Consider the following 27,666-nt stretch of genomic DNA (forward strand, 5'->3'; position numbering starts at 1 on the left):
TTCCCCCCCTTCCCCCCTCCGCTGCGCGCTTCCGGAGGCGGCTGGCGGGGCCGGCTCCGCCATGGGGAAGAAACACAAGAAACACAAGGCAGAGAAGGCGGAATGGCGCTCGGCTTCCGCCACCGCGTACAGCGGTGAGGTACCCGCTCCGCGGGCTGGGTCGCAGCAGAGCGCCTGGGGTGGGAAGAGCTGCTGCCGGGGCGGGGAGGAGGAGGAGGAGGAGGATGAAGCGGCGCGGTGTTGTGTGGGGTTCCGTGGCGGTGGGAGGGGGGACGCGGGGCGGGCAATGGTGTTTCGTAGACCAACCGTGTCTTGGCGGGTTCGTGCAGCCGTTAACGGACTGCGGTCGCGGCCCTGCTGGGCTGAGCCATGGCTTCACCTGGCGCTGGCAAGGGTCTTGCGGTGTTTGCCGGGAAAACCGAGGAGCGTGTTCTTTACGCGCTGCGGGTTTGTGGAAAATCGTGGTGGTGAAACGTGCTGAACAACTGTTTCTTACCTTTAATTTGTTAGTCTTGGCTATTACTTTTCTCTCCAAATGTATTGCATACATTTTCAAACTGCAGTAAATTCTCGTATACAGTATTTCTAGAAGGAGTATCACTAATTGCAGTATACTGTCACTTTCCTGTGCATTTATGAAATGTTTTGCTTTTTGAATTCAGATTATGTGGATAAACCTTTGGAAAAACCTTTAAAGCTGGTGCTTAAAGTTGGAGGAAGTGAAGTGACTGAACTTTCTGGGTCAGGGCATGATTCTAGTTACTATGATGACAGATCAGATCATGAGCGAGAACGACATAAAGAAAAGAAGAAAAAAAAGAAAAAAAAGTCAGAGAAGGATAAAGAAAAGCACCTAGATGATGAAGAAAGAAGAAAGAGAAAGGTAAGCTGTGATTTTTAGCATTCAGACATAGCAGTCTTCTTCATGCTTGCTTCTGAGATCTAAAATCTGGTGCAGAATACCAGAACTTTTTTTGTTGTTGTGGGGGGTTTGTTTGTTTGTTTGTTTGTTTGTTTTAATCACTGTTGCAAGAACCGTATTGTTTAGAGACATGTATATGTAAAAAATCCATGTGTGTGTGTGTTGGTGTATTTCTCCCACCTACAAGAGATATCCCTGTGATTCCTTTTTGAACAAAGTAAAATCTTGTTCCCTGTAAGTGCTTGGTTTTCTTATCCATTTACTTTGTCTGTAGGTATGAATCCTTCTGTTTTTAAGTTGGATGTTTTGTATTTCAGCCAGGTCAGAAATACGTTTTGCTACCCTTTGAGGAGGGTGTTTTCAGCTTTCCAAATAAATCCAGGCAGCATTTTTGTTCCTGAGATGTACCAAGTTATTGGACATTGAAATTGATAGGCTTACTCAAAAAAGTTTCCTGGAACCCGGTCTATTGAGTACTGTGGTAGTTGTTGGCTTGTTGGCTCTTGTTTAGACTAACCTGCATTCTGGGCTTTGTGAGTAACCAGTGGTGTGGTCACCTTTCTTTGTCTGTGCTGAAACTTCAGGAGTGAGACTGAAATCAGAAAGATGGTGTTAGTGATAGTTTGCTTTATGGTTTAATTTAATAATATTTATTTTTGTATACTAATGACTTTCTCACTTCTCTGCTTTTTTAATTATCTTCTGTAATGTAGCTTTACTAATCTCATATGACAGGTTTTTGGTACTGCTTTGTGTGTGTGTATGGCTAGCATCTGTCATTTTTAAGTGATTTATTCATTAGGCTTGTATTACTTGACAGTGATGTATCTTCTGGATCATTCAGAACCTCTTGAATATAGATATTGGAAGACTTTATTTGTACAAACATTTTCAAGTGTTTCAGTTAAGAGTATGGCTGGGAGCTGAAATGCAGCAAAACAACTGTCTTTAATACAAGATCTTGCAGCATCAAACGAGTTGTTTTGCCTTTGCTAACTTGGGGGGGGTGGGTTTTTTTGTTTGTTTGTTTTGTTTTGTTTTCCCTAGAACTTCATTATTAGCACATGCAAAAGAAGCTAACGGATAGATAAGTAACAAAACTGTAGTCTGAACAGGGTTAATGGAAGTATGCTTTTCTCTGCAAACACGAACAATGTCTGTAAGATTATAGGAATGACTCAGGTATGCCTTTACTTTGAACCTCAGGAAGAGATCATTATTTGCCATCACTGTGACAGCATTTCTTACGTTCTTCTGTAGGCCTCCTAAATTATCATGTACTTTATTGATTCCTGTTCAGTGCACCAGGCAACAAAAACACAGTGATCAAAGCAGAGCTACAGACTGATCTTTACTGAATAGTAAATTAACTTTCTTTACTCTCTTGTGTGGCTTGTTATCATGCAGTTTTACATATAAATAGCTTCAGAGTTTTTAACATTCATTTCAGTAAAAGTACCGTAACTCATGATAGAACAATAGTATGTTAAATAAAAGAGGCAAAAGGCGAACAATATTAGTTTTAATTGGAGAAGAAAATGGAAAAAGTGACAATGAAAATGTATGCACTATTGTTTAAACCGTATTATGGCTCAGATACAGATTTGAGTATTCTAAATGAAAAATCACTGTCTCTTACCTTTTGGTATGTGAGATTGTACATTTCAAGTATGTTCTTCTAAAGTCTGTTGTCTTCCTCCTGTGCTAGGAAGAGAAAAAGAGGAAAAGAGAGAAAGAACAGTGTGACACTGAAGGAGAAACTGATGACTTTGATCCTGGGAAAAAAGTGGAGGTTGAGCCTCCTCCAGATCGTCCTATCAGAGCATGCAGAACTCAGCCGGGTGAGCAGTGCGAAAAATTAAATCATCTTGGGTGTTTTCAAAAGCACGCACAACAAAGCTTTTGTCAAAGGTACCGAAATGTAAAATTGCCATAGGGATCTGCTGAAATCTAGAGACTTTATTTTTTCCAACATTCAGAACTTTTCTGCTGTCTGAAAAATCAGTATTCCTCTTGGTGCCTCTGAGTTTTGGTAGGTTTGTTTTCATGTGACTGAACTTGACAATGACACCTGTCTCTGGCTGCTATTACTTGACAGAATAAAGCTGGTATGAAACTGTTATAGTGGTCCCCGAATTCTTTCTCCTCAGCATTTAAAGAACAACGGTCAGAAAGTGTGAAACTAAGTTTTGCTCAGTCCAAATGAAAAAATCTAGTGGAGACTGCTTAGCTGTTGTTAAGGTCTTTTTATAACATATGTGGAGTTTGAATTTTAGTATCTCTATTTCATCAAAAGTATGGCAGTGAGTTGTGATAGGGTGTCTCTAAAGATCATAGTCCCCCCAGTTTTCATTTACCATCTTCTTTAATTCTCATCACCAGCCAAAATACTTCTCAGCTGTGTGTGGTAACTTCTGCATATTTATTATGTTCAGATTTTGCCATGCTTTCTCTATCTGCCACCATTGCTTGATAGTTGAAACTCAATGTTATCCTGTGGAAGCTTTTACTGAGAAGAATTCTCATATACATCATGATCTCAGTACACATATGCCTGGAAATAGAACTTAGTAGCAAAAAGTTAGGTCTTTAGGAATATTTGGAATCTTGTCTTTGAAACAGATTGTTAACCAGGTAATTTACTGAGGAATTTTCTAATTATGGCTACAGATTAAGTAATGGTGTCCATCAACTGTCAAGGTGACCTAATAGGGGTAACTGATATATTATGGTCAAAGCTTTATGTCTCTGGGTAGTCTGGAGCCTTGAAAAACTGACAAGCTAAAACTTGATATCTATATTGACAAGGTACCTATTTTCATCTGCTTGAAAAATGTCATTCAAAAGCATATAGATTGTCTTTCCTGTTCTTGTTAAGAAGGGAAATGTCTCTCCATTATCATGATGAAGAGTTGGAGTTTTAATTCTAGATTTCAACATGCTGCTGCTTTAGTTTTTCAAACTTCGTATTAAAGCCAATCTCTCTGAAGTACGTGCATGGAACAGGTAATTAGGGTGTAGTGTTTATTGTTTAATCTGTACAGGATATGAAATTGTAATCAGCACCTCTCTTGCCAGCAAATCTGTACCTATTTGTTACTCTTCTTTTTGAATTAAAAGATTCAGAGAAACTAATTGCATGGGTGTTACAGTACAGAAACAATTAAAATTACATGGATAACGTTGTAAGAATGTGGATTTCCCAACTGCAGTATTTGAGGATCCACGTTTAACTTCTCTTTTCCTGTATAAATACATATCACCTTACTAATACATTTCCTAACAACTACTAGACTTAGCATTGCATCTGATTTAGTGTCTACTAGTTTTTATTGTGATTAAAACTTAGTAACTAGTAAAGGAGAAGAAATAGTTACTGTATGCTTAGAAATCTGATGTGCTTCTGCTTTGAAATCCATGTTTCATTGATCTTCAGATTGATACAAGCAGTACTTGCAGTTAAGATGTTCTCTCTGGTATTTACATTTTTAAATAAATAAATATATCTGTATTCTGTTTCATTCCACATATCTGTGTTTTTTGTCTCAAACCGCAGCTGAAAATGAGAGCACGCCGATCCAGCAATTACTAGAACACTTCCTTCGCCAGCTTCAAAGGTATTAAGTGTGTTGTATCTGTAGCTGTGTTTCAGTGTCTAATGCGTATTTAGGGGTGTTACTTTACAACTTCTTATCCTGGTTTTCTGTTTGAAAATAGTGCCTAAAGACTGGCTGTAATGTGTTTGGTAACCTTTGCAAACGTGTCAAACCTGGTAGTTTTGCAGTATTAGTTGAGGAAAATTATTACCAACTATTCAATTCTAGCTTTTGGTGAGGAAGTGTTTTGGACAGAGGATACATTACCATTATAAGTTTATTAAATATTAACGACTTAGTTTAGGAATGAAAAAACAGTTACGAATCTTAATAGTTTAAAAGATTGAACTGTTCTGAAGAAATTTTGTTTTGGTCTGTGTCTTCTGTTAGATACCAAAGTAAGTTTATACCTGCTTACTTAATAATCCTCTTAATTTGGAGAGGCTTTTTATTTTACTGTTTTCCATAAGATGTTAACCCTGTGCATTGTGTTCTTAAAAAAAAACCCACAACCCCCCAAAAAAAAAAAACCACAAAACAAACAAACAAAAAAAAAAAAAACAAAAAACCAAACATACACCCCACCCACCCCCCCAACACCCCCCCAACCCCAAAATATTTCATTTTCCTTTTTTATTACATAACAATAAGTTGAATTTGGAACTAATTTAAAAATATTAAACACTAGTTATTTTTAGAGGACCTCATGAACAAGAATCAAAGAGGTTATTACTCAGTGAAGCCAAAAGACCCATTTGCAGTGTAAATAGAGACACAGAAAGCATACAAGAAATAGGTAATTGCAGAACTAGCTGAATCTTATTGAAAAAGTCTGTGTATGTGTATGTGTAATAAAATTTTTCTCCTGTATCAGGAGATTTTTTAAACATGGTTCTGTTTTATGAGAGTGGTTTTTGTGTTTTTTTCTTTTTAAGTGGTACTATTCTTTTTATACCATTAATGTGGTATAAAAATAATGATCATTCTCTTTGCGGGTTACAAATCTAAATGTGTTGTTTTTATTTTTAGGAAGGATCCTCATGGGTTTTTTGCTTTTCCAGTCACGGATGCAATTGCTCCTGGATATTCCATGATAATAAAACACCCCATGGATTTTGGTACGATGAAGGAAAAAATTGCAGCAAACGAATACAAATCAGTCACTGAATTCAAGGTGAATTGATAGAGATTTAGTTATTTCAGACCTCTTTAGTAAGAAATAGCAGATTCTTTTTAACTAGGAGCCCTTCTTCCATTAATTACTTTAATGTGCATTTTTTTCAGAACTGAGCACTTTTGTATATTCTGTGTGTTAGAATGGGTTTCTTGCTTTGTTTTTCACTGAGGAAGCTGTATATTTGTCTGATTCTACTGCAATCTACTGCAAATTACTGTGGAAGCCAATAATGTGCTCAAAAGTTCCATGGAATTCATGCTGCTAGACATACACATGAGTAAGACTACCACAAATACTTAAGTGGTTGAAGAGGTGGATGTACTGAAGCATTTTGTATAAGATTTGATAACAAGTACATACCTTTTTGTCTTTCATTATCCCGTTTTCCATGTAACTTCATTTGGAATGGTCTTTTGGCAGAAACTTCACAAATTTATTGGCAACTTGCCTTATATTGCTATTGCTGTCATACTTTATTGGATGCTTTGTGGTTTTACAGAGAGCGCAGTCAAAAATCTTTTCATGGTATTGCCAGCACCTGCAAGGAAAAGGAGTTTTCTTTAACTGATTTATGAAGTTCTATCAGCTGCCTTCAGTATCACTGTTTTCTAGAGTGGTGTTGATATAATAGACTTGGCAAAGGGCATTGGCTTGCTTCTCAGGGTTAATTTCTTCTTTAGAAAGGTCCATCAAGGTAAGTAGAGAATGGCTTATTTCCTGTAGGTGCTTTGCCATCAGCAATGCCTTCAGGTCTCCAAATCCTGTTGGCTTGTTGGATTGTCTTATTCAGCAACTTAAAACAGAAGTTTGAATGGGAGCTCCATGGCTCTGTTTAATCACAGGCAAGGTTGCAATAGTGAAATGTGAGATAGCAACCTAAAAAAAATGAAAATTGCAGTAGTGTTGAGACTGACAGATTCTTTTTCTTTCTGAAGGACTTGGTTTCCGCTGATACTCTGAGGAGCGATAAATGATTGCTAGGAGTCTGTCTGTCTTACAGTGACAGATTGGACTCCCCTTTCTAGATATGAGTGTACCTAATTATGCTTACGACTTGGTAATTCTGTGCAATCCAGAAAAGAAGTTTATAGGTTTTTGATGGCTAAACCAAGTCCTTCTTGAAGGGTTATCTTTCATTTCTGGTACATCTACTACAGCTAGCTAAGGCTAGTCACAAGCCAATAAATAATCTGTTGCAGAACAGAATGTGCAAGAACCATTTGCTGAATTTAGAAGAGAGGAAATTGCTGCAGAAAACTCATTAGTTTTGCTGCTGAAAAAAGGGTCTACTTCAAAATTGGGCAAGCAAATGACTCTTCTCTGTCCTTTTCTGTAGCACTTCAAAGGCCATCACTAGATGTATAGCTCACATGGGCTTCTTTATCTGCTTCTTGGCTCACAGGTTGCTCCTCCGTGTCGTCTTCTCAATTTCTGTTTTTGTGATGGTCTCGTTCAGCGAAGACAGATGGCTTAAATGCCGTAGAAAGTCACAGGCTACCAGTTGTAACTCTGCTCACCTGCTTGCTTAGTATGGGCTAGATGATAACTACTAGATGATTAGGAGACCACTGCTTTGGAATCCCTGTACAGAAACAGGAACTAAACCAATGTTTTGTTTTTACAGAATCTGATCAGCATCGTGGTAGGGCAAGGTTACTTTTTGTAAATAACCTGTTGGGTGCCAGAGAAAGTCTTTAGAAAGACTTATGTGTCCACTGATCTGTAACTCAATGGGTTAACTTTTCCAAAAGCTTACTGTTCTGTTTGCATACACTTTTGCACATAATCAGGTCATCAAATTTTAATGGACTCATGCACAAAAACCATTTGCGTTTGTGTCTACAGAAAAAATGAAACCTAATAGCCTGAACAATCACTGTTTAAACATTGAAAAGTTAAGAGGGAAAAATACATTCTTAAATCAGGTGCCGGTTTAATTTGTTAGGGTCCAGTTTGTGAAGTGTCTGGAAAGACTACTGCATGATTCTTGGTTGTTGATTAGTCAACTTCAGAGATTTTCAGAGGCATATATAATGATGTCTTTTTAATTCAGTGTTTCATAGAGCTTCCAATAGTGCTTTCTGTGCTTCACTCTACAGATGAGTAGCATGTGACTAGAAAAAAGGCACCCTACAAAAAGCTTTTGCAATCTGCAACATTTTTTTTTGGTTCAATTTACAGTGGAGTTTGTTGCACCTTTGTTTTGGGAACTTGCATGAGTAAAAATTACTTGAAATTATGTATGACAGATAACATTTCAAAAGAGAAGATAAAACTAGGCTTGGCTGTTCTGTTGCATGCGATGAGAATCTAGAAGGCTGTTTCTTATGCTTTGAAGTTTTATTGCTTTTTTTGTTTTAGTGCAGGTGACCAGAGATGGGTTCACATTACTAAGATTAAAATGACATGTAAGACACTATCTGTCTTTCTGATGTTGTTGTATTTCTCAAGTCTTTTCTGATTTAGAAGGTGGGAAAACTGCCAAAAAGTAATTACCTTAGTGCCTCATTCCTTCTATCAGTTTCTCCATTTCTTCTGTTTGGTCTATTTGCATAAGGAGGAAATGTTACATTTGCCATTCAGGAAAAAGCCTGAGCTTTTTTTTTTTTTATAACCAGAAATCCAACTGTCAACAAAACTGAGCATCTTGAAGCAGCAAAGAGGGCTTGAACTTTTGCAATTCTGTGTTACATTTTGGCTTGCATTTACTCCACGAGCTTGCTGCTAAAATATTATTGTGTTCTTCACGGAGCTGCCATGGTGGAATGGTATCTTCCAGTCATTTAACAAAGGAGTTTGAAATTTTAACAGTTCTTTTGTTTTGTATTTTACAGGCAGATTTTAAACTGATGTGTGATAATGCAATGACTTACAACAGACCAGACACTGTTTACTACAAGCTAGCCAAGAAGATACTGCACACAGGCTTTAAGATGATGAGCAAAGTAAGAGACCTATTAAAAACAAAAAGCAGAAACTCTGGGGGTTTTTTTGGTCGTACTTAAAAGGAACATAGTAATGATAAATGCTATTTCATCCAGCTGTGATTAATGATGGCAGTGCCTGTTAGTGCTGCTGTATTTTAGGGCTTGATTGCATTCTTGTTATAACCACACCCTTATTTCTGAACCTCATCTGCACCACTGAAGTCTGTAGGAGCTGCTTCTGCTGGCATCAGTGGAAGCAAATAAGATCCATGTATATAAAACCCAGCTGTAAAGTATTGCTTCTGGCTGAAACTTTGAAAACGAGATCTCATTTAAGTTGTATTTCTCCATAAGCAAGAAAGCTTTTCTTTTTTAAAAGGTGGTGGGTGTAGGGGAGGTTTCAGGGGTTTCATAGATGTGCACGTGCAAACACAGTTTTTACTCCATTGTGGTTGTTGGCTTGTAAAATTATTTTGGTGAGCTGCTCTGTGTGTGTGTGCATGTGGGTGTGTGTGCGTGCATGTGTTGCAGTTATGGTAAGTTTTGTGTAAAATAGGCAGTTGTCTTTGCATATGCAGTTTTTTTTTTTTTGTTTGTTTCTCTCTTGATAGTTGGGCTGCAGAAATTCTGATGACATGCTACCATGACCAAATCATGTTGCATCGCCATTGGAAACGAGGCATTAAGAACAAAATAAGGCCATGGCCATTCCCATCCCATCCCATTATCATAGCATCTTGGCTATGAGGGAAAGGTTAAGTCCCTGCCGCTCTGTCCTTTCTGATTCTAGGAACGGCTGTTAGCTTTGAAGCGCAGCATGTCGTTTATGCAGGACATGGATTTTTCTCAGCAGGCAGCTCTTTTGGGTGATGAAGACACAGCAGTTGAGGAACCTGTCCCTGAAGTTGTTCCTGTACAAGCAGAGACTACCAAGAAATCCAAAAAGCAAAATAAAGAAGTTATTAGGTAAAGGTTTTAATGGGCATGCTCACTGGTTTGTGGCAGCTTTTGTAATATTAGACAGCAGCAGAGAATTGAGGAAAAAGACCTCATTTCAGCCTTTCTCCTTGTGGTCCGTAGGATAAATGGGCAATTCTGTTTATTTGTTTATTTATAGAGCTAGATTAATAACCCAGTGATTTCCAACTTGAAACAAACAAGTCAATGAATGACTGCATATTCTTTTAAACATTTATAGTTAATATATATATATAGATATTTTTATCCTTCTTTGTATCTGTATAAAATAACGAGTAGTTTCTTCTCATAGTGGTTTGAAATGTTCTTTTATTTTTAACATAGCCACAAATACTTCTGGCATTTTGTCTTCCCTCCCCCGCCTTTTTTTTTTTTTTTTCCCTAAAATTATTGACTCTATCAAAACCTAAACAGGATCTTTCTTAGAGGGCAAAGTGGCCCCAGATCAGTGAATGATTTTATTTCATTTTAGTCTCATCTGGTAGAATATAGAGATACAGGAGATTATTTCTGGAGCAGATTATAACATCTTCCCAATTAAATTTTATTAAACTTCTTTGTAAAATACATTGCTAGTGCAATAGCTATCTTCCAGCTAATAGACACCTCCATGTCACAAAGTCATGTTTTTATGGCTAAAGTCTAAAATTAGTCTAAAGGGGTTTATTTTCTATCTTACGAGGAGATTTTAGCAGAAACTGATTTACAAGAGAATTATGTTGTTCTCAGTATTCTTACATAGACATCCTAGCATAGATGTAGAATTTAAATTGTAGAGCATTATATCAACTGGAATTTTATGAAAATTAAACTGCAGGAGAGCATTACCAGTCATGTCTTAAATAAACTTATCATGTAGATATGTTCTGCAGGCTTCTTTTGTAAACATCCAAAGTAAAAGAAGTGAAATCTGACTTGCTATTCCAAGTTCATGCTCTCTCATTTCTGTTAAAAGTGAACTTCAGAGTTCTAATCAACCACATGTTTTTTGTTGCACTTCAAGCATTTTTGTAATCCTGCTTAATGTCTGATGGAAGTAGTATTTTTATGTAGTTGTTTTGTGGAAATAGGAGACTGCAACATGTATCTTCAAAAATTATTTTTGAACAGAGTAATTTTTTTGGCTGGAACTATTCTAATGTCAGTGTACAGAAATGTACCTGTTGCTGTATCATGAAGAATTATCAAAGTGTAATTTGTTCTTTGTTTAAGGGATTGTGTGTAGGAATTAACTGAAAGTACCTTTATGTAAACAAGACTTGACAGCGGGGGGGGGGGGGGGGGGGGGGGGGGAAGTGGTCTGGGTTTTATTTAGTTGTTTTTTTTAAAAAGCATGATGATTTGGTTTGTATGGTGCCCAGAATAATAGGTTTTCTCTTCTGATTAATTCTTGCATAAACTCCACTACAGGAGTAACTTCATACTTTGCCACTTTTTTATGTGCTCATCTTCAATACAGGTAGCTAACCGAGCGAGAAATTGAGACTGCTTTGTCTTTAAGATCTACCTTAATATAGAATTCAGATAATTAAAAATAACTGACCTTTAATTTTATCCTGATACCAGTTTCCTCGCAATCAGTTGTGGTATAAATTTAATTTCCTGTTCTTTTCAATGTTTATGTAACTTTAGTAGTTGGAATTATTTTTGTTTTTTTCTAATTAACTTGACCTTTTAAACCCTTGTATTTTGGCATCAGTAGGATAGATTTTATTTTTGATGTACAGTAAGAGCTTTGGGGGGAGAACTGAACCTAATTGCAGATATTTTTGCCTACATATTTCACAGTTGGAAACAGAGAATGAGCTGAAGTTAATTTTTGCGAAGTGTTACAGCAGCTTAGACCTCTGTACTGTAGTTTGAAAAGTGACTTGATCACTTGGACATCCTAATATCTAAGTAGTTTTTGAAAATTTTGTCCAGGATGTTGCAAGCTGCTGAACATTCTTTCAAAATTCTTGTCCGTTAAGTATTCTGTAGAGTGTGATAGAAAGTACCAGTTGTTGAGGAGTTTCCTGCTGTGTACACCCTTTCTTAAACTTTCAATGAAACAAAAATCGTGTAACACATTTGTCTCATAATAGTATGATCCTGTGATCTTTTTATTGTCTTTAATAGCAAAACTTTCTTGTGTATCGGATCTGAATCTCTATACAGAGAGAAATTCTTAGCTAAGCAAATGGAAGAAGATACCCCAGGAGAGAGAAATGGATTTGGTGTGAGGAGATGCTCTACCCAGTACCTAAGGTGTTTGGCCCTAGTGTCTAATGTCCATATAATGCCCTGAAAGATTTTGATGTACAAAGTTTATTTTAAATATATAATGTAATGAAGACTGCCATATCCTACTGATATCTTCACACTTCCCCTTATAATACTACCTTTCCCTGATTTTATATAATAGCTAAGATATGTCCTGTTCCATCTTAGGTATGCTTATTTGTTATTTTTTTATTGTTTTGATACTCTAATGAAAAGGGATCTACTGAAAGATTAATGTTAAATTCGGTAATTTCAATGAGAAGGAATGGTGTGATTGATACTGATTAGGAATACTAATTGCCAATATTAAGAAACATAGGAATTAAAGGACTCCCTGTTAGACTGGGAGCAGTGTCCTACTTTTACAAGCAACTAAATGACATAATACTCATAAATGCAGCTTGTGGGTTTTTTTTCCTCAGATTAGATTTACAGAGTCTCCACTCCCTCATCATGTAATTTCTTTTCTGCATCTTTCTATTTGGAATTTGTGAAAATGGCACATTTGTGCATGTGGGAGACTTAAGGACGCATGCAGCATTCACCTTGTATTAATACAATTTTACTCCCAGTCTCTGTTTTGTAATACTTCATTTTCATGAAGGTACAGAATTAATTACATTTTTGAAGTTCAGTAGTTTGGTAGTTCTCACCCTCTGCAAAACTTCAGTTTCATAATACCACTTAAATGCTGAAGTAGACTGACACTGGGAGAGGAGTGGGACTGATTGTTTTATTTAGCAAGCCCAGAATTCAGACCTTTGTTTTACTTTAGCTTTTAATTTCTACAGCTACTCTTCTTCTCTTTCTTAGTTGCATATTTGAACCTGAGGGAAATGCGTGCAGCCTGACAGATAGCACTGCTGAAGAACATGTCCTGGCACTAGTGGAACATGCAGCAGATGAAGCTCGGGACAGGATCAATCGATATCTACCCAACAGCAAGGTCTACTGCACAACAAAGTTCACAGTTCCATTTTGTGTCTGACTATTGAATGTTTTGTTTCATCTTAGGAAACAGGCTTCAGTATTACATTTTCTGAGATCTAGGATGTGTGCTCTGTATGGAGTACCAGTATGACTACTGTCTATCATTTAGTTCCCGCTGAAGCCCATTGTAGGGTGCCCTAAATGGGTCTCGAGTTGTACTGTGTGTTGAACATATTTAGAAATTCACTTGCAGAAAACAGTGAAATGTTGCTTAGTCTTGAATCCGGCTCCCTTAATAGCAACCCTTAGCATTGGAAGTGATGAAAATAACGTCACACTCTTCTTTCTGTTGCAACCTCTGAAAGAGCAAACTTTGGCATAGGTTGAAGGGTTGTTAGGTTTTTCCAACCCAGCCTAAGGAATTCAGAAATTTAAGTGTTAAATGACTCTTTTCAATGAGAAGTCCAGAACCTCTTGTAGTTTTGTACCTACAAGTAGTAGCTGTCAGCTATAGCGCATCCTTGTGAGTACAAAACAGACATCCTTCAGTGACTAGGAGAAGATTGTAGTAGTTTGTCTGTGTTGGAATTTTGGACAGTGCTAACCACAGGCTCGATCATCTTGAACGTGATTCTGATACTGTTCCATGGGTTTGGTTTTGTGCTGTTCCAAGGGTTAGAAGGAGAAGCTCAGTGACACTGTTAGTGCAGTTTTCTCTGCACGATCTGTTTGTGGGCAGTGTTTTTCTTAGCTATGTGATAATGGTGGATTCCTTCATTGCTCCATGCCACGGTTGGAGTGGATGCTATGGGCCTTTGCTACAGGCCTCCCTTGAGATATGTTTATCCTGTTTCCCTTGCATCACGTGGGGTCTTATTACCACCGTGGTACCTTGTCCTCATTTCTCATTCTGTCACATACTCCACTCACCGCTGCAATTGAGAAAAGAATCAGGATGTTGCTACATCCTGCATTTTCCACCTATTTTTTTTTAACAACTGTTGCAGAGAAAACATTTGCTTTGAAGCATTAGTGGTAATAGTTCTGTCTCACACTTAAATGTCTGTTTCTTGGACCATGGCCCTTGTTACGTAGCCACCTCAGGCTCAACTGGACTAGGAAGTAAAGCCTCAGAGAACAGTGGGAGGAGGTTTAGCTTCATCAGTGTATTTCTGGTTCTTTGGATAATTAGACTTGCTAGAATTGAAGGCTGTTTGAAACCTCCAGAGTAAGAGTGGCTTTTTAAAACCCCTCTAAAACAACACCGATCTTCTACTAATTGCAAGCTTTCCTGAAAAGACCTTTCTTGTTGATGCAGTCAGTTTTGCCGTGTTCCAGAAAGAGTTGTTCCAGGTGTGCAGCTCTTAATTGTCTAGGCTGTTAATCGGCTAGACAGCCCATTGCAGTTCCCACTGAATCTAGGTAACACTGACACGTTCCTAAAGTTCAGCTGTTAACTTTTGCCATCACTTGAAGGTACTGGTTCTGTTCATTCTCTTTTCAGCATTTGTGACCTCTGTTTTTCTTATATGCCAAAATGAGCTTTGCCTTTGCTTATGGAGAGTGTTTAAAACTTTTTAAGCGGGAGGGAAAAAAACGAAACAAAATAGGGGAGAGAGCTATTGTGCAATTTACTCAAAAGTATTTGCTAATATTTCTTTAGGGAGAGCACAGTTTTAATTTTCCATCTTTACTGAGCAGCTGCAGTCTTTTTTGGACGGTTCACGTGTAGTCTGTTTCTGACATCAGCTGAGTTCGTTGCATCAGTTCTGGCTCTGCCTTTACAGACCCCGGCGTGTTCTGTTGTCTTTCACATCTCTGGCTGTCTTTTTAGCATTGGGTTTTGTGCTCTGATAGGTCTTTCATAGCAGTTCTTCCTCTAAGAATTTTAAAAAATTCATAAAAGTACCTCTAAATTGGAGAAAGTTGTGGGTGAGATACAAAAACAAGCAGTTCAGTCTAGATTTGAAAAGAAACAGTGAGAAAGATTGTGTATAGGAGTTACAGTTCTGCTAAAACCAGTGTGTTCTAGGCTTGACAGAAAGCTTCAAACTTTAGATCTGATTTAGGAAGATGAATAAAGAGTTGAATATATGATATATGAACTTTCAAATCTTCTGTTCTGAAGCATATTCTAGGCAGTGATAAATAGCTGTGACCCAAGATTCTCTATTAAAAACGGAATACCAGAGTGCAGGATCTGAATACAGCTAAAAATGCTTTTTGTAGTTTTCTGTCTAAGTAAGCAACTTCTTTGACTTTGGACTGTTTTGAATGATTGTTTCTTTATCTTTGTGGTTTTATTTACAGATTGGTTATCTGAAAAAAAATGGAGATGGAACTTTGTTATTTAGTGTAGTAAATTCTTCTGATCCAGAAGCAGAAGGTAAATGCCATCATCTTTCAAGCAAACATGTCTAATTTTTCATGTTCTAGCAGATTTTGAAGTCTTAACTGTACATACATATCCTGTATAGTAGTATAGATGAGGGGTTTTAAGAATTTATTCCCCAAACTATTTTCCTCAACAGCTATGTTTAGTATCTCCAATAAAAGATGCTTCTCTTTTGCCTTTCCAATTTTCACCATTCAGATGCTCTGTTTTACTGATGCTAACAGTAAGAAGGTGAAATAATATCTATTTGTAAGCACTTCTACTTTGCTACAACTTTATAGAGAACTTGGAAGACAGGCTTTTGCTCCAAGTACCTTGTAGTGTTAAAATCTAATAGAAGGTGAATGAAAATGTTGTAATTCTATGTAAATGTGCAAATACAGAATCATCTTTTACCTTTTTTTTTAATTTCCTAATTTAAATTGGCTAAATTTCAGTTTTAAGTTGATTGGGTTTTGCTAATTGTTTTTCTTCAGTTCCTTGACCTTTTCTGTAGGTTTCTGTTTGTGTTACTACTATACATTATTTGTATCGTCTTATGCTTTCCACTTGCTTTAGTTTCAAGCTCAAAGTGCAGAAGTTTTAAAAGTTTGTAATGAATGAAATGTCATGGTCTTTATGTTTCTGTATGTCACGTTGATTTATCACGTCCTTCTCTTTACCTTTTGAGAATTCATTCACAGCTTCCCTGTTGTTGCATTGATGAATGCATGAACCCTTTTGATTAGTCACATTTCTGATTTTTTGATTGAGAGATACAGACCTGTAACTCTGTTACTGTGTAAATTCTTTTCCAATTGGTAATAAGTTTTTCTGTGATGAAATTGAGCATTTTGGCTGTCATCATGCCCTTACCTATTTCTGAAAAAAATAAGTAATAAAATTAATGTGATTTCATACCTCTGAAATCATGCCACTGAAAATTTAGACAGTGATGGTAATGGGAGCAGACCATACTTTAACTGTGTGCTGTAAAGGACTGTGCTGCTTCCTGATCTTTCTGTGTTCTGGAATCTTTTTTGATTGTTTGTATAGTTAATACTAGTTACACTGAATTTACAGCTAATACTATAATCTGTATTTTTGTTGTAGTTTTTTTTTTTTTTTTATCCTAGAAAAAGGTTCTAGGGATAAACTTGCTTTCTGTTGTTCAGTAATTGAGCATAATTGCCATTGGGTTCCATAACAACCAGAGAGATTTAGTCACTGGAAGTGTCCTAAATGTTGTTGGGATTTTTTTTTGAGTTTAAAAGCGTATTCCACATTATTTGAGCCGTTTGAATTAAGCAGTTTTCAGAACTTCAGAAGAAAGAAATATTGCTATAGCCATAATGGTAATTATAATAAGGGTCTATAAGTGATGTCTGGGTTTCTATAGACAACTACCACTTAGTCTACCTAGGAAGTGGCTTTTATCACTTCATAGTGTCTGGATCTTGAATGTTTATCAATCAGCCAATAGAACAATATCCCATGCAGCTGTATACTTTGGCAAGGAAATAAATAATCCATAGACCTTGTGAATAAGGGATGGTAACATATTTACAGCATGTATTTGAAACTTAAATGGAGCAATCTGAATTATACTACCCATCCTCAATAAAAATGTACAGATTAAAAATACGTTTAGCCTTTAAGGTAACTTTAACTTTTTAAAATAGCAGAATCTAAGTATTGACCATAAATAAAGTTTAAACATGGAATGTTCTTCTAAAAATTGTTATCTTTTAAATTACATTATTAGAGGAAGAGACTCACCCAGTGGATCTGAGTTCACTGTCAAGCAAATTGTTACCTGGCTTCACTACACTGGGTTTTAAAGATGAACGAAGAAATAAAGGTAAATGCCAAAGAACATGTTTTAACTTTGTGTTAATTAAGTGTTTGAGCAATTTCTGGATACAAAATAACTTCAGATTATACCTGTCTCCAAATGAACGTTCACTTGGTTATTTTTGATATGTAATTATTCCGTTTACAGGAGAATGCAGTTCTAATTAAATTGACTTTTTTGCTTATTAAGCATAACTTAATTAAGAGTTTATGGATTAATGTTTTGCCTTAGTGTTGTAGCCACACTAGAAGCTTTCCAATAATGATAGTCCCTTTTCTCTGGAGGAAAAAACTTTTCCTGAGCAATTGGGCTTAAGAGTTGAGAAAAAAACCTTTTGGTCATTTGCATTTTTGTATTGTATGACAAGCATTTCACAAACTGTAGGGGGTTTTTGTAGTATTATTGACTTTTTTAGTAGTCTCTAATCTGGTCTCCAAAAACTGACTGGCAAGCAACAGTGAAGCAGGCACATGCAAAAAGCAAAAATATAAAAAAGGATGGCATGATGACTCTCTTCCACAAAAGAAGTGTTGTAGTTAACTTAGTTCTTTATTTTTCCGGTACTGTAGGTACATTTATTTATATGGTTAAAATAGTTGCACTGACTCTAGAAGTGTCCATGAGATACTGCTCTTGATTTCAATTGGAGATAAAAAACACACTGCACTTCCTGTATATGTTTCAGAAGAAAAAATATTTTTTTCTCCCCCCACTGTGATCTTTTTCATCGTTTTTCTTCTCTTTCTTCTACCTGTGTAGTTACCTTTCTTACAAGTGCTAGTACAGCACCTTCCATGCAAAACAACTCTATATTTCATGATTTGAAATCAGATGAAATGGAACTCTTGTACTCGGCGTATGGTGATGAAACTGGGATACAGTGTGCCTTAAGGTAAGTCCTTCCTTATTAGGAGGCCCAACTTCTTATAGCAATTTTATGATAAGCAATTTGGACTAAACTCCAACAAGGAGCCTCTGAACCCTGATTTTTTTTTTTTTTTTTAATGTATTCTAAAAAATAAAAAAAAAAAAACCTTAAAACTTGAAGCTAGTTTTTATCCTGGTTGGGTGGGTGAGGGTGGGGTTTGGTGTTTTTTTTTAGTGTGGGTTTTTTGTTTGTTGGTTTGGGTTTTTTGTTGTTTTGGGTTTGGTGTTTGGTTTGTTTTTTTTTTTTTTCTCCTATTTGCACTTTTAAGTTACTCTGTTTTCTTGCAAGTCTGTCATGGATCTTGTTACTATGGTCTTTGACCACAGGATATTGTAGATTGCTAAAGATTTAGCATTTTGCTTTAAACCCAGCGATTAAGTAGGTTTAGATATGCAAGTAATGAATTTCAGTGACTTTAAAACAGTGATATTTTACAACGAGTTTCAAAACAGTAAGTTACTAGAAAAGGGAAATGCTACTATTCATTAAATTGTCAGTCTTGAAAGGAAAGAATAAATCGCAAACTTTTTTCTTTGTGTTTTTTTTAACCCACTACCAATGATAGTTCAAGTGAAAATACACTGGTAGTTGTGAAAAATAAGTTTGCACATACATTTACTTCCATTTAAAAAAAAAAAAGGGAAATTTTTTTCTTCCTCTTCTTATCTAGAAGGCCTTAACTGCTTTTCTGAAGACACATAAAAGAGTAAAAGAACAAGGAAAATGTAGGTGTAATGCCATGTAGTTGGGGAAAACCATATTATAAGTTGAAATATTTTTTACAAAAGAAAACATCTTCTGTAATGCTTTTATCTCTGTTCCTACTAGCTTACAAGAATTTGTGAAGGACGCTGGAAATTACAGCAAGAAAATAGTAGATGATCTTCTGGACCAGATCACTAGTGGAGATCATTCCAAAACTATTTATCAGCTAAAGCAGGTGTGTCCTTGAGGCGCCAAAATGTCACAAGTACATCGTAACAAGAACAGACCTGTTTCTGTTTTTTAATATTTCATGGGATGCTTTGTTTTCCACTGTCAGTTTAAGCAGTGCTGGCTTAGCTGTTCATGCAACCACGCAGTGAACTGACTTAGAAACAGAATTAATTGGCAGAGGAGTAATCTTCCAGCTAGATCAGTTCTCCAATGCAGAGGGACCAACCAGGTGAACGGTGTTTGGGCAGCCCTGACACTCAGTGTCATGACTTACATATCTGCTTCTGATACGTAATGCTGCCATGCTTTTGTTAAGCATTTTTTTTTTTTTTAGTTAAAATGCAAAATATATTCCTTGTGGAAGAATTAATTATTTGGAACATTGAAATGTTGGAGAATAGGTTAATATTGTTTTATAGGTATCTGTTACCCAACAGTGCTGACTTTTAAACTCCATGTAGTACGTCTGAAGGAAATTCCTAGCACTTTGCCTAGGAGATTCATACTAAGACTGGAGAATAGATTTTTCTCAGGAGTCTGTATAATCCTAGTGGGAATGCTTGCATTCCCAAGACAAAATAGATTACCAGAAACCAGGAAGTCTTGTTTCATGTTACCTTCACTCTGAAAACCACTGTTAGTTTGACATAATTATCTGCTGTTTAAAATGATGGCATTCTGAATGATTCAAGATCAAAGAAAGGGAGACATGGGGGCAGACGGAAGGTATTCAGACTTCCTTTTTTTTTTTTTTTTTTTTTTTTTTTTTTTTTTTTTTTTTTTTCCAAACCAGGAGAGGGCAGATTTAGATGAGATCTAAGGCAGAAATCCTTCCCTGTGCGGGGGGTGAGGCGCTGGCCCCGGGTGCCCAGAGCAGCTGTGGCTGCCCCCTCCCTGGAAGGGTTCAAGGCCAGGTTGGACGGGGCTGGGAGCCCCCTGGGCTGGGGGAAGGGGGTCCTGCCCGGGGCAGGGGGATGGGACGAGGTGATCTTTAAGGTCCCTCACAACCCAAACCATTCTGCGACTCCTGACATGGTAGACATGAGATTATGCTAAATCTCTGCAGACCTAGAAGTAGAATAGAGTGGGTGATATTTGGGGAAAGGGAGACAATAGAATTAAAAATACAGAGGGTCCTTCAGAATTTTCTGGGTATTTTTTTTCCAGACCCTACTGGAAAAAGACTGTATATGAGGCAGGAAGAAATGTAAAGGATTAGTTCAAAAAAACTTCAAAGGTTCAAAAAGCTCAAAATCAGTATTTGAATATTCTGCATCTAGAACTGTGTGTACACAGCACATAGAGCCTATCTTTATGATAAAACAGGTGCCTTTCCCTTTTTGCCATCTTGTTCTATGAATGTTGTTCCAAAAGAGACTTTCTGAATACCTTTCAAATGGTGAATGGCTACTTATATTTAGAAATGCTGTTCAGTTGTCACGTATGTGGATAGGTATGGATTTTGTGCAATGAAATGTGTTTCAGTGCTGGTAGGCCATGGTGTTTTATGCACGAGTATTTTGTGCTGCTACATCTGAGTAAGAATGAATATCTCTGAAAGTGCAACCATAAATGATTTGGAATCAGAAGTTACTGAAGTAATGACTGAGATACTGCACTTGAATGTAAAGTTCACAGGCAAAGAAACAGCGTAAGGAGGCTAAAAGACTAGTTAAAATGCATAATACTAAAATGTCTCAAAACCTTAATTGCTAAATTGTAATTGCATTACAGTTACGTAAAAGCTGTCTCTAGCCTCATTTTGTATGTGAAATTGTACAAGAGAGTGGTCTTTCTCTGATGTTGAATAAAAGTAATTGTTAGTAATCTTCCTTTCCAGAGGCGAAACATCCCGGTAAAACCACCGGATGAAGTTAAAGTAAGTTATGCTGATACTCAGTCCTTTTGGTTTTAATTTTTTTTTTTTTTTTAACTGGTAAAAGTGACTCAGCATTTAAAATAGAGAAAGTGATATTCTCTGGGCTTCCAACTTTGAAATTCCTAGTTTTATTTAATGTGCATCTGTTCTGTATAATAATAGAGAAAAGCTTGGTAAATGATAAAGAAGAGGCTGTCCTGAGAGGCTGTCTTGGTTAGTTCTAAACTGTTTACACGAATGGATATGGTCACCCCTTACAGAAGAGCTAGTCTTTATTTTTTGTAAAGGACCTACGCAGACATCACAAAACGTGATAGTGTGTTCTGTGGTGGCCGAGGATCTGTTCATGGTAAACCAGTAAATTAAACAAACTAAGAATATTTTTAGGAAACATAAGTATAAGCTGTGAAATGCTAAGATCTAAAATATGATTTGGTTCTTTAGGTTTTGCCAGTTCTCATAAAAGAAGAACACAAGTTGCGTAATACCTGTCCGGATTCTTCCAAACAGATTATGGTAAAATGATTTGTGTGTTTACAAAAAAAAAAAAAAAAAAAATAAACCCAAAACCAATAAAAAACACGACCCAGAACAAACAAAAGAAAAACCAAACCTCGCCAAACAAACAGCCAAAAAAAAAAAAAAAGAGTGTTTTGAGCTATTAATTTTGTTTCAGTGCAAGGATATCAGGGATATGCATGCTCTGAGGTAGGAGACTAAACTTACAATATCTAGAATGAGCTTTCAGTACTGAAAATGGATTCTCTGGCACTCACTCTGTTTTAGCTATGGGCTTTGTCTGTCTTGTTGTTCTGCATTCTCTAGGTTAATTCAGCATGCGTAACTACATCTGAGGCAGAAGGACCACTTAGGAATCTGAAATATAATTGTTGAATACTGCTGATGAATATTTGAGATTCATCATTCTGTAAAAGTGGAAAAAGACAGTAGTATTTATGAGTTCTACCACATCCATTGAAAACATGTATTAGAAAGGAGGAGTGAATAATGCATATCTTATGCTTTCACAGCTACTAATCAAATCTTTCTTTGAGTGGTACAGGTTTTAACTTGCAAATTATTTGTGACAACAGAAGAGATGCACTGTATTCCGTGGTACTTTACGTAAAAATTATATGGATAACATTATAGCAAATAATAAAATGTATAGTTTTATAAATTATTCTGTTTTGTGGAAATGTTTGTATTTCTCTAGAAGGTGACTGGTTAAGTGAATTCATGCAAGCTCTAAGTTTCATTTTCACATTTCTAAAAGATAATACCTTATTGTGTATTTACCTGCATGTCTTATTCTTCCTGCTGGAATAGGCAACCTCAGAGAATTCTGTTGGAATGTGTTTTGAAGCTTAAGGACTTTTATATCTTACTTTTGCCATTACATAGCAGTATTGCAGCAGGTATGGAAAAAATGAAATAGTTGTAGTGCAGGCTGTATTTCGTTATCCAAATGTATAGAAAAAATACTTGAGACACCAGCTGCAGCTGATACTGTGTATAGGGAGGCTCACCTTACTGGTTTTATTAGTCGCATACTAAAAATTTCAGTAAATCCAGTGTTGCATTGGGAAGGTGAGGGGAAAAGAGGATCCGGGAGCACTTCATGATAGTCCTTCCCCCCCACCAGGGTTCTGCCATGGGACAGGGATTAGTTGAGCATGTACCCAAGTCCCAGAGGATTTGGCAATGTTGGTATAACAGTCCCAGGGGATGAGATGAAAGATATTTAGACTAGCCTGCAGGTTCCTCGCTAGTCATACGGCTGGTCTGTCCTGGAACCAGGTTTGAGCTGCTTGTGGGTGCAGGTTGGCCAAGGTAGTTGTGGATGTTCCAGTGCTGAGTCTGGTGGTGCTCACTTCTGAGAGTACGGATTCATGCATTTACCTTAAACATGAAAAAGTTATTATGACGGCTTGTCGCTGCTGCTAGTGTTTCTGTTTCTTGTATTTTAATAGGTTGGAGAATCTGCTGGAGACAGTAACACTTCTGAATTGGACTTCCTCTCTATGAAAACATATTCAGATGTATCCCTTGATATTTCTATGTTAAGTTCGTTGGGTAAGTAATTAAACAAGCCATCAATAATGGTTTAGTTGTACCATTTAGGCAAAATAACAGCTGGATTTACTAAGAATAACAAAGTTCAAAATGTATTAGTAAGTCTACGTTTGACATAGATAAAGTATATGGAAGGTACAAGATAAATGAAACCTCAGTCTGTTTTTCCTTTGAGACATCCATGTGCCAGCCAAGCTAACATTGCCTGTACCTCTGAAGAAACCACATAATTTGTACCTCACAGTTATGACAGCTTTGCTTGCTTGCTGTGTATATAATAATGTAAATTTTTAAGAATCAGCATGGAGCTTTGCCTCAGAAATGGTATTGTTTCTTATGCTGTCTTTTGAAATAACTTGGGAAGTAGGTTAGTATGTGAAGCTCAATCATATAACCACTTGGAATGTCCCAAAACAAAAATCAGGAGAAACTGTGTGTTGGAAAGACTTTAGCTTCAAATAAGGCAGTCGTATAAAAGTATTGGGATGTTGTTTCAAACACTTATCTTTGATAGGTATCCTTTAAATGCTATAAGACATAATGTTCCTGTTTCTGCAGGCGGCTGAGCTGGTCAAAAGTCTTCAAAAATATCATCACACAAAAAAAAATTATTGCTTGAGGTTTAAGATACTTTTAATTTAGAATGTGAAAGATGCCAAACTATCTATTACAAAACATAACCAATGTAATTCAAAACTTAAAGAAAAAAAATTTCTACAAATTTCTCCCATAAATGCGGTATTCTTTGAAAAGCAATTTTAAGCTCTGATTATGCTGTCACTAATTTTATTGCAGTTCAGTAAAAAATTAATAAATGTCTGTTTTATAGATAATGTTTAGACATACCAGTCTTACTATGAATTCCTTGCTCCACTGAAAGCTGCTTATATTTTTCTTTGATCTTTCTGTAAATAATCATACTTTTAGATTACTTAGTTTCCAGAGAGAGTTTATGGCATTATTTTTTGTATTAATTCTTACAAAGTTAGCAAGATGGCCTACAGAGAAGGGAGTTTATTTTCCTATTTAAAGTCAAGAGAAATTTTTTTGTAAGTCTTCAGGTGAAAGAAAGTGTGTGTTGGCATATACTTCCAGTTCCTTCAAACTTCACAATTTTATTTGGCTTACTATAAAATCAGTGTATCTGGAGAAGATACTGTTCTTAAAACCTCTGATGGGGATTTTTTCACCTCCGTAAATTAAATGTTCTATTTTAACTGTATTTTAAGTTAGATATTTAAGTAATCTTCCTACTGACTTTCTCTCCTTTGCTACAAAGTAAATGCTTTGCTTCCTGTCTGGAGTTCAACAGAGGAGGAAGACAAATGAAGCTCTCATAGCTGTTTAAATACTGGGAATCAGTTCAGTTTCAGCCATTTCCCATGATGCTCTCCTTCATTGTCCAGTATTGCCAAATGTATTTCCACATGTATTTCTTGAAACCGAAAACAGATCTGCAGCTGTTGCCTTTTGGTAGTGCAAAAGAAAATTCAAGGTTGAGATCTTCTGTGTAGTAGATAACACCTGTGCTAATTTATTTAGAATTTTTTTACAGTGACTTGGTAATTGCTGAGTCGATCTGCATACGCTGATTATGGGTTTTGGTTGGTAACTGGTGGTCCTTAGGGAAAGTGAAGAAGGAGCTCGACCATGATGATAACCATTTACATCTGGATGAAACAACTAAGCTGCTGCAGGACCTTCATGAAGCTCAGGCCGACAGAGTGGGATCCCGGCCATCATCCAATTTGAGTTCCCTCTCCAATACCTCTGAGAGAGACCAGCATCATCTTGGTAAAGTTACCACTTCTGCTCGAATTGAAATTGGTTGAAACTAACATTTTAATTTACGTAAATCTTTGCATGAAACTACTCTCATAAAACAGTGTGCTGACTGATGACAGGATCATGTTTTAATTTTTAAGTATGCATTGCAAAGGTGACTAACAAGACTTTTGATTATAGTTATTTTTTGATTTGTCATGATTGAAGTAATTATGAAGTAAATTGATACTGACAGGCAAATCAAATATATGCACTTGCATTTTATGCTCTTAGAAATACCCAGGAGTGTGTACTATAATGTTTATTTTACTTCAGCATAACTGTATGCAGCAAGTAACACATGGGATTCTACAATAGCCTTCCATTGTCAACTGTAAAATTCAGTGATAAGATAGGATGGCAGGGTAACGTACCGCTGAACAATTGGGTGCCATTTCTAAGAAGGTGGGAGATACTGGTTTGATGATATTCAATTACATTTTGTGTAATTTTAATTTTCAACTCAGAGTAATGGAATAATGAGTGTTTTTTTCAAAAAAGATCTAGATTATTGAAGAATCTTGTAATTTCTTTTTTAACATCTCTTGTTTAAATATCACTTAAATGTCTGTCTTGCTTTAAAAGTCTCAAAGGAACATGTAAAATAAGCATACTGTTTATATGCATAAGTATCTCTCAGTTATTTTTCTGCACTTTTAAAGGTTTTGATGTTGTTTTTTGTTTTTGTTTTTTTTTTTGTGGGTTTTGGGTTTTTTTTTTTTTCATATTCTACAGGTAGCCCTTCTCATCTCAGTGTTGGAGAACAGCAAGACATGGTTCACGATCCCTATGAATTTCTTCAGTCTCCAGAAACCTCAAATGCCACTACTAACTAATCTGACATGTTCTATGTATATTTTGTATTTTAATTGTATCATGATTTTTATAAAGTTTTTGTCCATGGCAGAAACATCAATTTTGTCCTCTTTTCTATGAGGATTCCTGTATAATATTATCATATATGCTGGATTAAACAAGAGAAAAACACCTACTTAGTACATCATGTTGTTAGCAATGTACCAAAACCTGCTTTTAATGTTTTGGGGGGTTTTTTTTGTTTGGTTGTTTTTTTGTTTTGTTTTTTGTTTGTTTGTTTGTTTGGGGTTTTTTTATTTTTTGTTGAGGGAGTTCATTGTCTACTCGTGTGCGAATCTTGACTGAAAACCAACAAATAATGTGTTAGGAAAATTTGTATTTTATAGAAACTAAGAAGTGAATTAAATGTTCCTAGTAGAATTATTTACCAGTTCTGTTAGGTCTTAACTTTAACATCTCCAAGGATGAGTATTTTATTTCAGCAGTGACAGAACTGCACGAATTGTGATCATTATTACGTTTCCCACCTCCTAACCCTAATCATCTGTAGAAGCTGTTTCTGCTTCCCCATATTCTTAAATCTTTTTTTAATCGCTCTAGAGAATATTTAATTTGAGAATTACTAGCATTAAAATGCTCACTGTGAGAATTCTACCATGGACCTAAAAAAGATGGATGGTTTTGTGATCCCTTGTGTCTTGAAACAAAGAAAATATAATACTTATTTTTTAATTTGATGTGTATGTTTACTTGGATGGAAAAAATACTGGATAAGTGTGCTTTTGAGCAATTTTAAAATAAAACTTTTATAATTCAGTGCTGATGTAACTGGGGGATTTTGTACCATTCATATATGCAAGCTGGACAAATGTTATGAATTTAGAGTATTTTGTAAATATTAATAAAAATACAAAACCATTTTTGATGTTTGTAAGTATCTTGTTCTTGCCAGGAGAAAATTTGCTGAAGTAGTGAGGGGTTTTGGTCTGAATTTTTGTGCTGCTTCAGAAGATGAAATTTATCATGCCACACATAGCTGTAAACAAAATTAACTGAATTACTAGGAACCAACAAAGAAGTCTGTCAGAAAGTTGATGCCAAAGTCTTGATTAAAGAGGGAGGTCTGTTCACTCACTGTAGGTGTCTGTGGTCTGGACTGTTTCCTCTCCCTCCTCCCCTGAGCTGCCTCTTCCCAGCCCCTCACTGCCCCCCTTTTTTGCTTCCCCCCCCCCCCCCCCCAGTCAGTCAGTTTTGCCAAACAGTTGAGGGAGCAGTGGCCCAGCTGGAAATTGAGAAGTGAGGGTCAGGAGACGGGCATTGCCTGGCAAAGGCAGCTCGAGAGCAAGGCTGCCCGAGTCAGGAGCCGTCTCGGGTGTGAAGGATTTGGCATCCGTGCTTCTCTCGGAACAAAAAATCTGCAGCCAACCTACCCTTCACCCCGCCAGTACATCATTCTGGTCTCAATACTAAACAGAAACACGGATTTTTGTTAAGACACTTTGATAAATGAGGTATCTTACCTATGTCAGCCCCCTTTGATAGAAGTACCTTGGGTTTGCAATTCAGCCTGAGATGGAAAGTTTTGGTTGTTGTCGTGGTTTAGGCCTGATTGGCAGCCAACCACAATGCAGCAGCTCTCTCTCCCTTCCCCTCCGGCAATGAGAAGGGACAGAGAGCCAGGCTTGGGGTCTGAGATAGGACTGGGATGGGGGAAAATCCCCCTTTATGATCACGAGCAAAAGGCAGACTCGTTAGGGGAAGAAAAAAAGAGCATACGTTTATTACAGACACTAACAACACATAACAGAGTAGGACAGTGAGCAGCATTGCCACATCTTGAGAACACCTTCCCCCCACCCCTCCCTTCTTCCCGGGCTCAGTTCTGCTCCCGATATCTCTACCTCCTCCCCCAGGGGCGCAGGGGCAGGGAATGGGGGGTGCAGTCAGTGCTGCCACTTCTGCCATCTGCGGTGGGGGGAGCTTCTGGAACTTGTTGCCCCTGCTCCAGTGTGGTCCCCCTCTCACAGCAGACAGTCCTCCACAAACCCTCTCCAACATGAGTCCCTCCCACGGGCCGCAGCGTTCCCCACACTGCTCCGTCATGGGTCACCAACTTTCTCCGACTGGATTCCCTCCCACGGCTGCAGCCCTTCCCGAGCTGCTCCGGCGTGGGACTCCCCCACATG

General features: G+C 37.0%; 1 protein-coding gene across 9 annotated transcripts; it reads left to right on the forward strand.

Annotated features, from left to right (window-relative positions):
• The first annotated feature begins 9 nt into the window (after positions 1-9).
• Positions 10-26,398, forward strand: BRD9 (bromodomain containing 9). Of its 9 annotated transcripts, none has more exons than XM_032998885.2 (18): positions 10-134; positions 663-883; positions 2,631-2,763; positions 4,479-4,539; positions 5,548-5,692; positions 8,530-8,640; positions 9,413-9,588; positions 11,719-11,847; positions 12,676-12,808; positions 15,103-15,178; positions 16,932-17,027; positions 17,781-17,913; positions 18,778-18,889; positions 20,726-20,764; positions 21,209-21,280; positions 22,738-22,840; positions 24,467-24,634; positions 25,400-26,398. In XM_032998885.2, exons 1-18 carry the CDS (start codon positions 62-64, stop codon positions 25,498-25,500), a joined length of 2,082 nt encoding a protein of 693 aa, XP_032854776.1. In that variant the 5' UTR covers positions 10-61; the 3' UTR covers positions 25,501-26,398. The 9 variants fall into 9 exon arrangements, with proteins under 9 accessions (XP_032854776.1, XP_032854778.1, XP_032854779.1 ...); XM_032998887.2 differs by having other exon boundaries at positions 11,758-11,847; XM_032998888.2 differs by having other exon boundaries at positions 9,473-9,588.
• The last annotated feature ends 1,268 nt before the right edge of the window (positions 26,399-27,666 follow it).

Source organism: Tyto alba, unplaced genomic scaffold (assembly GCF_018691265.1).
Source record: "Tyto alba isolate M040663 unplaced genomic scaffold, T.alba_DEE_v4.0 Super-Scaffold_48, whole genome shotgun sequence".
NCBI classification, from domain to species: domain Eukaryota; kingdom Metazoa; phylum Chordata; class Aves; order Strigiformes; family Tytonidae; genus Tyto; species Tyto alba.

Bases quoted from the DNA above. Each gene is read 5' to 3' on its own strand.
- BRD9 (XM_032998885.2), top strand. From the start codon at position 62: ATGGGGAAGAAACACAAGAAACACAAGGCAGAGAAGGCGGAATGGCGC. The intron at 15,179-16,931 runs GTAAATGCCATC...TTACATTATTAG, and splicing joins TTCTGATCCAGAAGCAGAAG to AGGAAGAGACTCACCCAGTG. The intron at 22,841-24,466 runs GTAAGTAATTAA...GGTGGTCCTTAG, and splicing joins TTCTATGTTAAGTTCGTTGG to GGAAAGTGAAGAAGGAGCTC.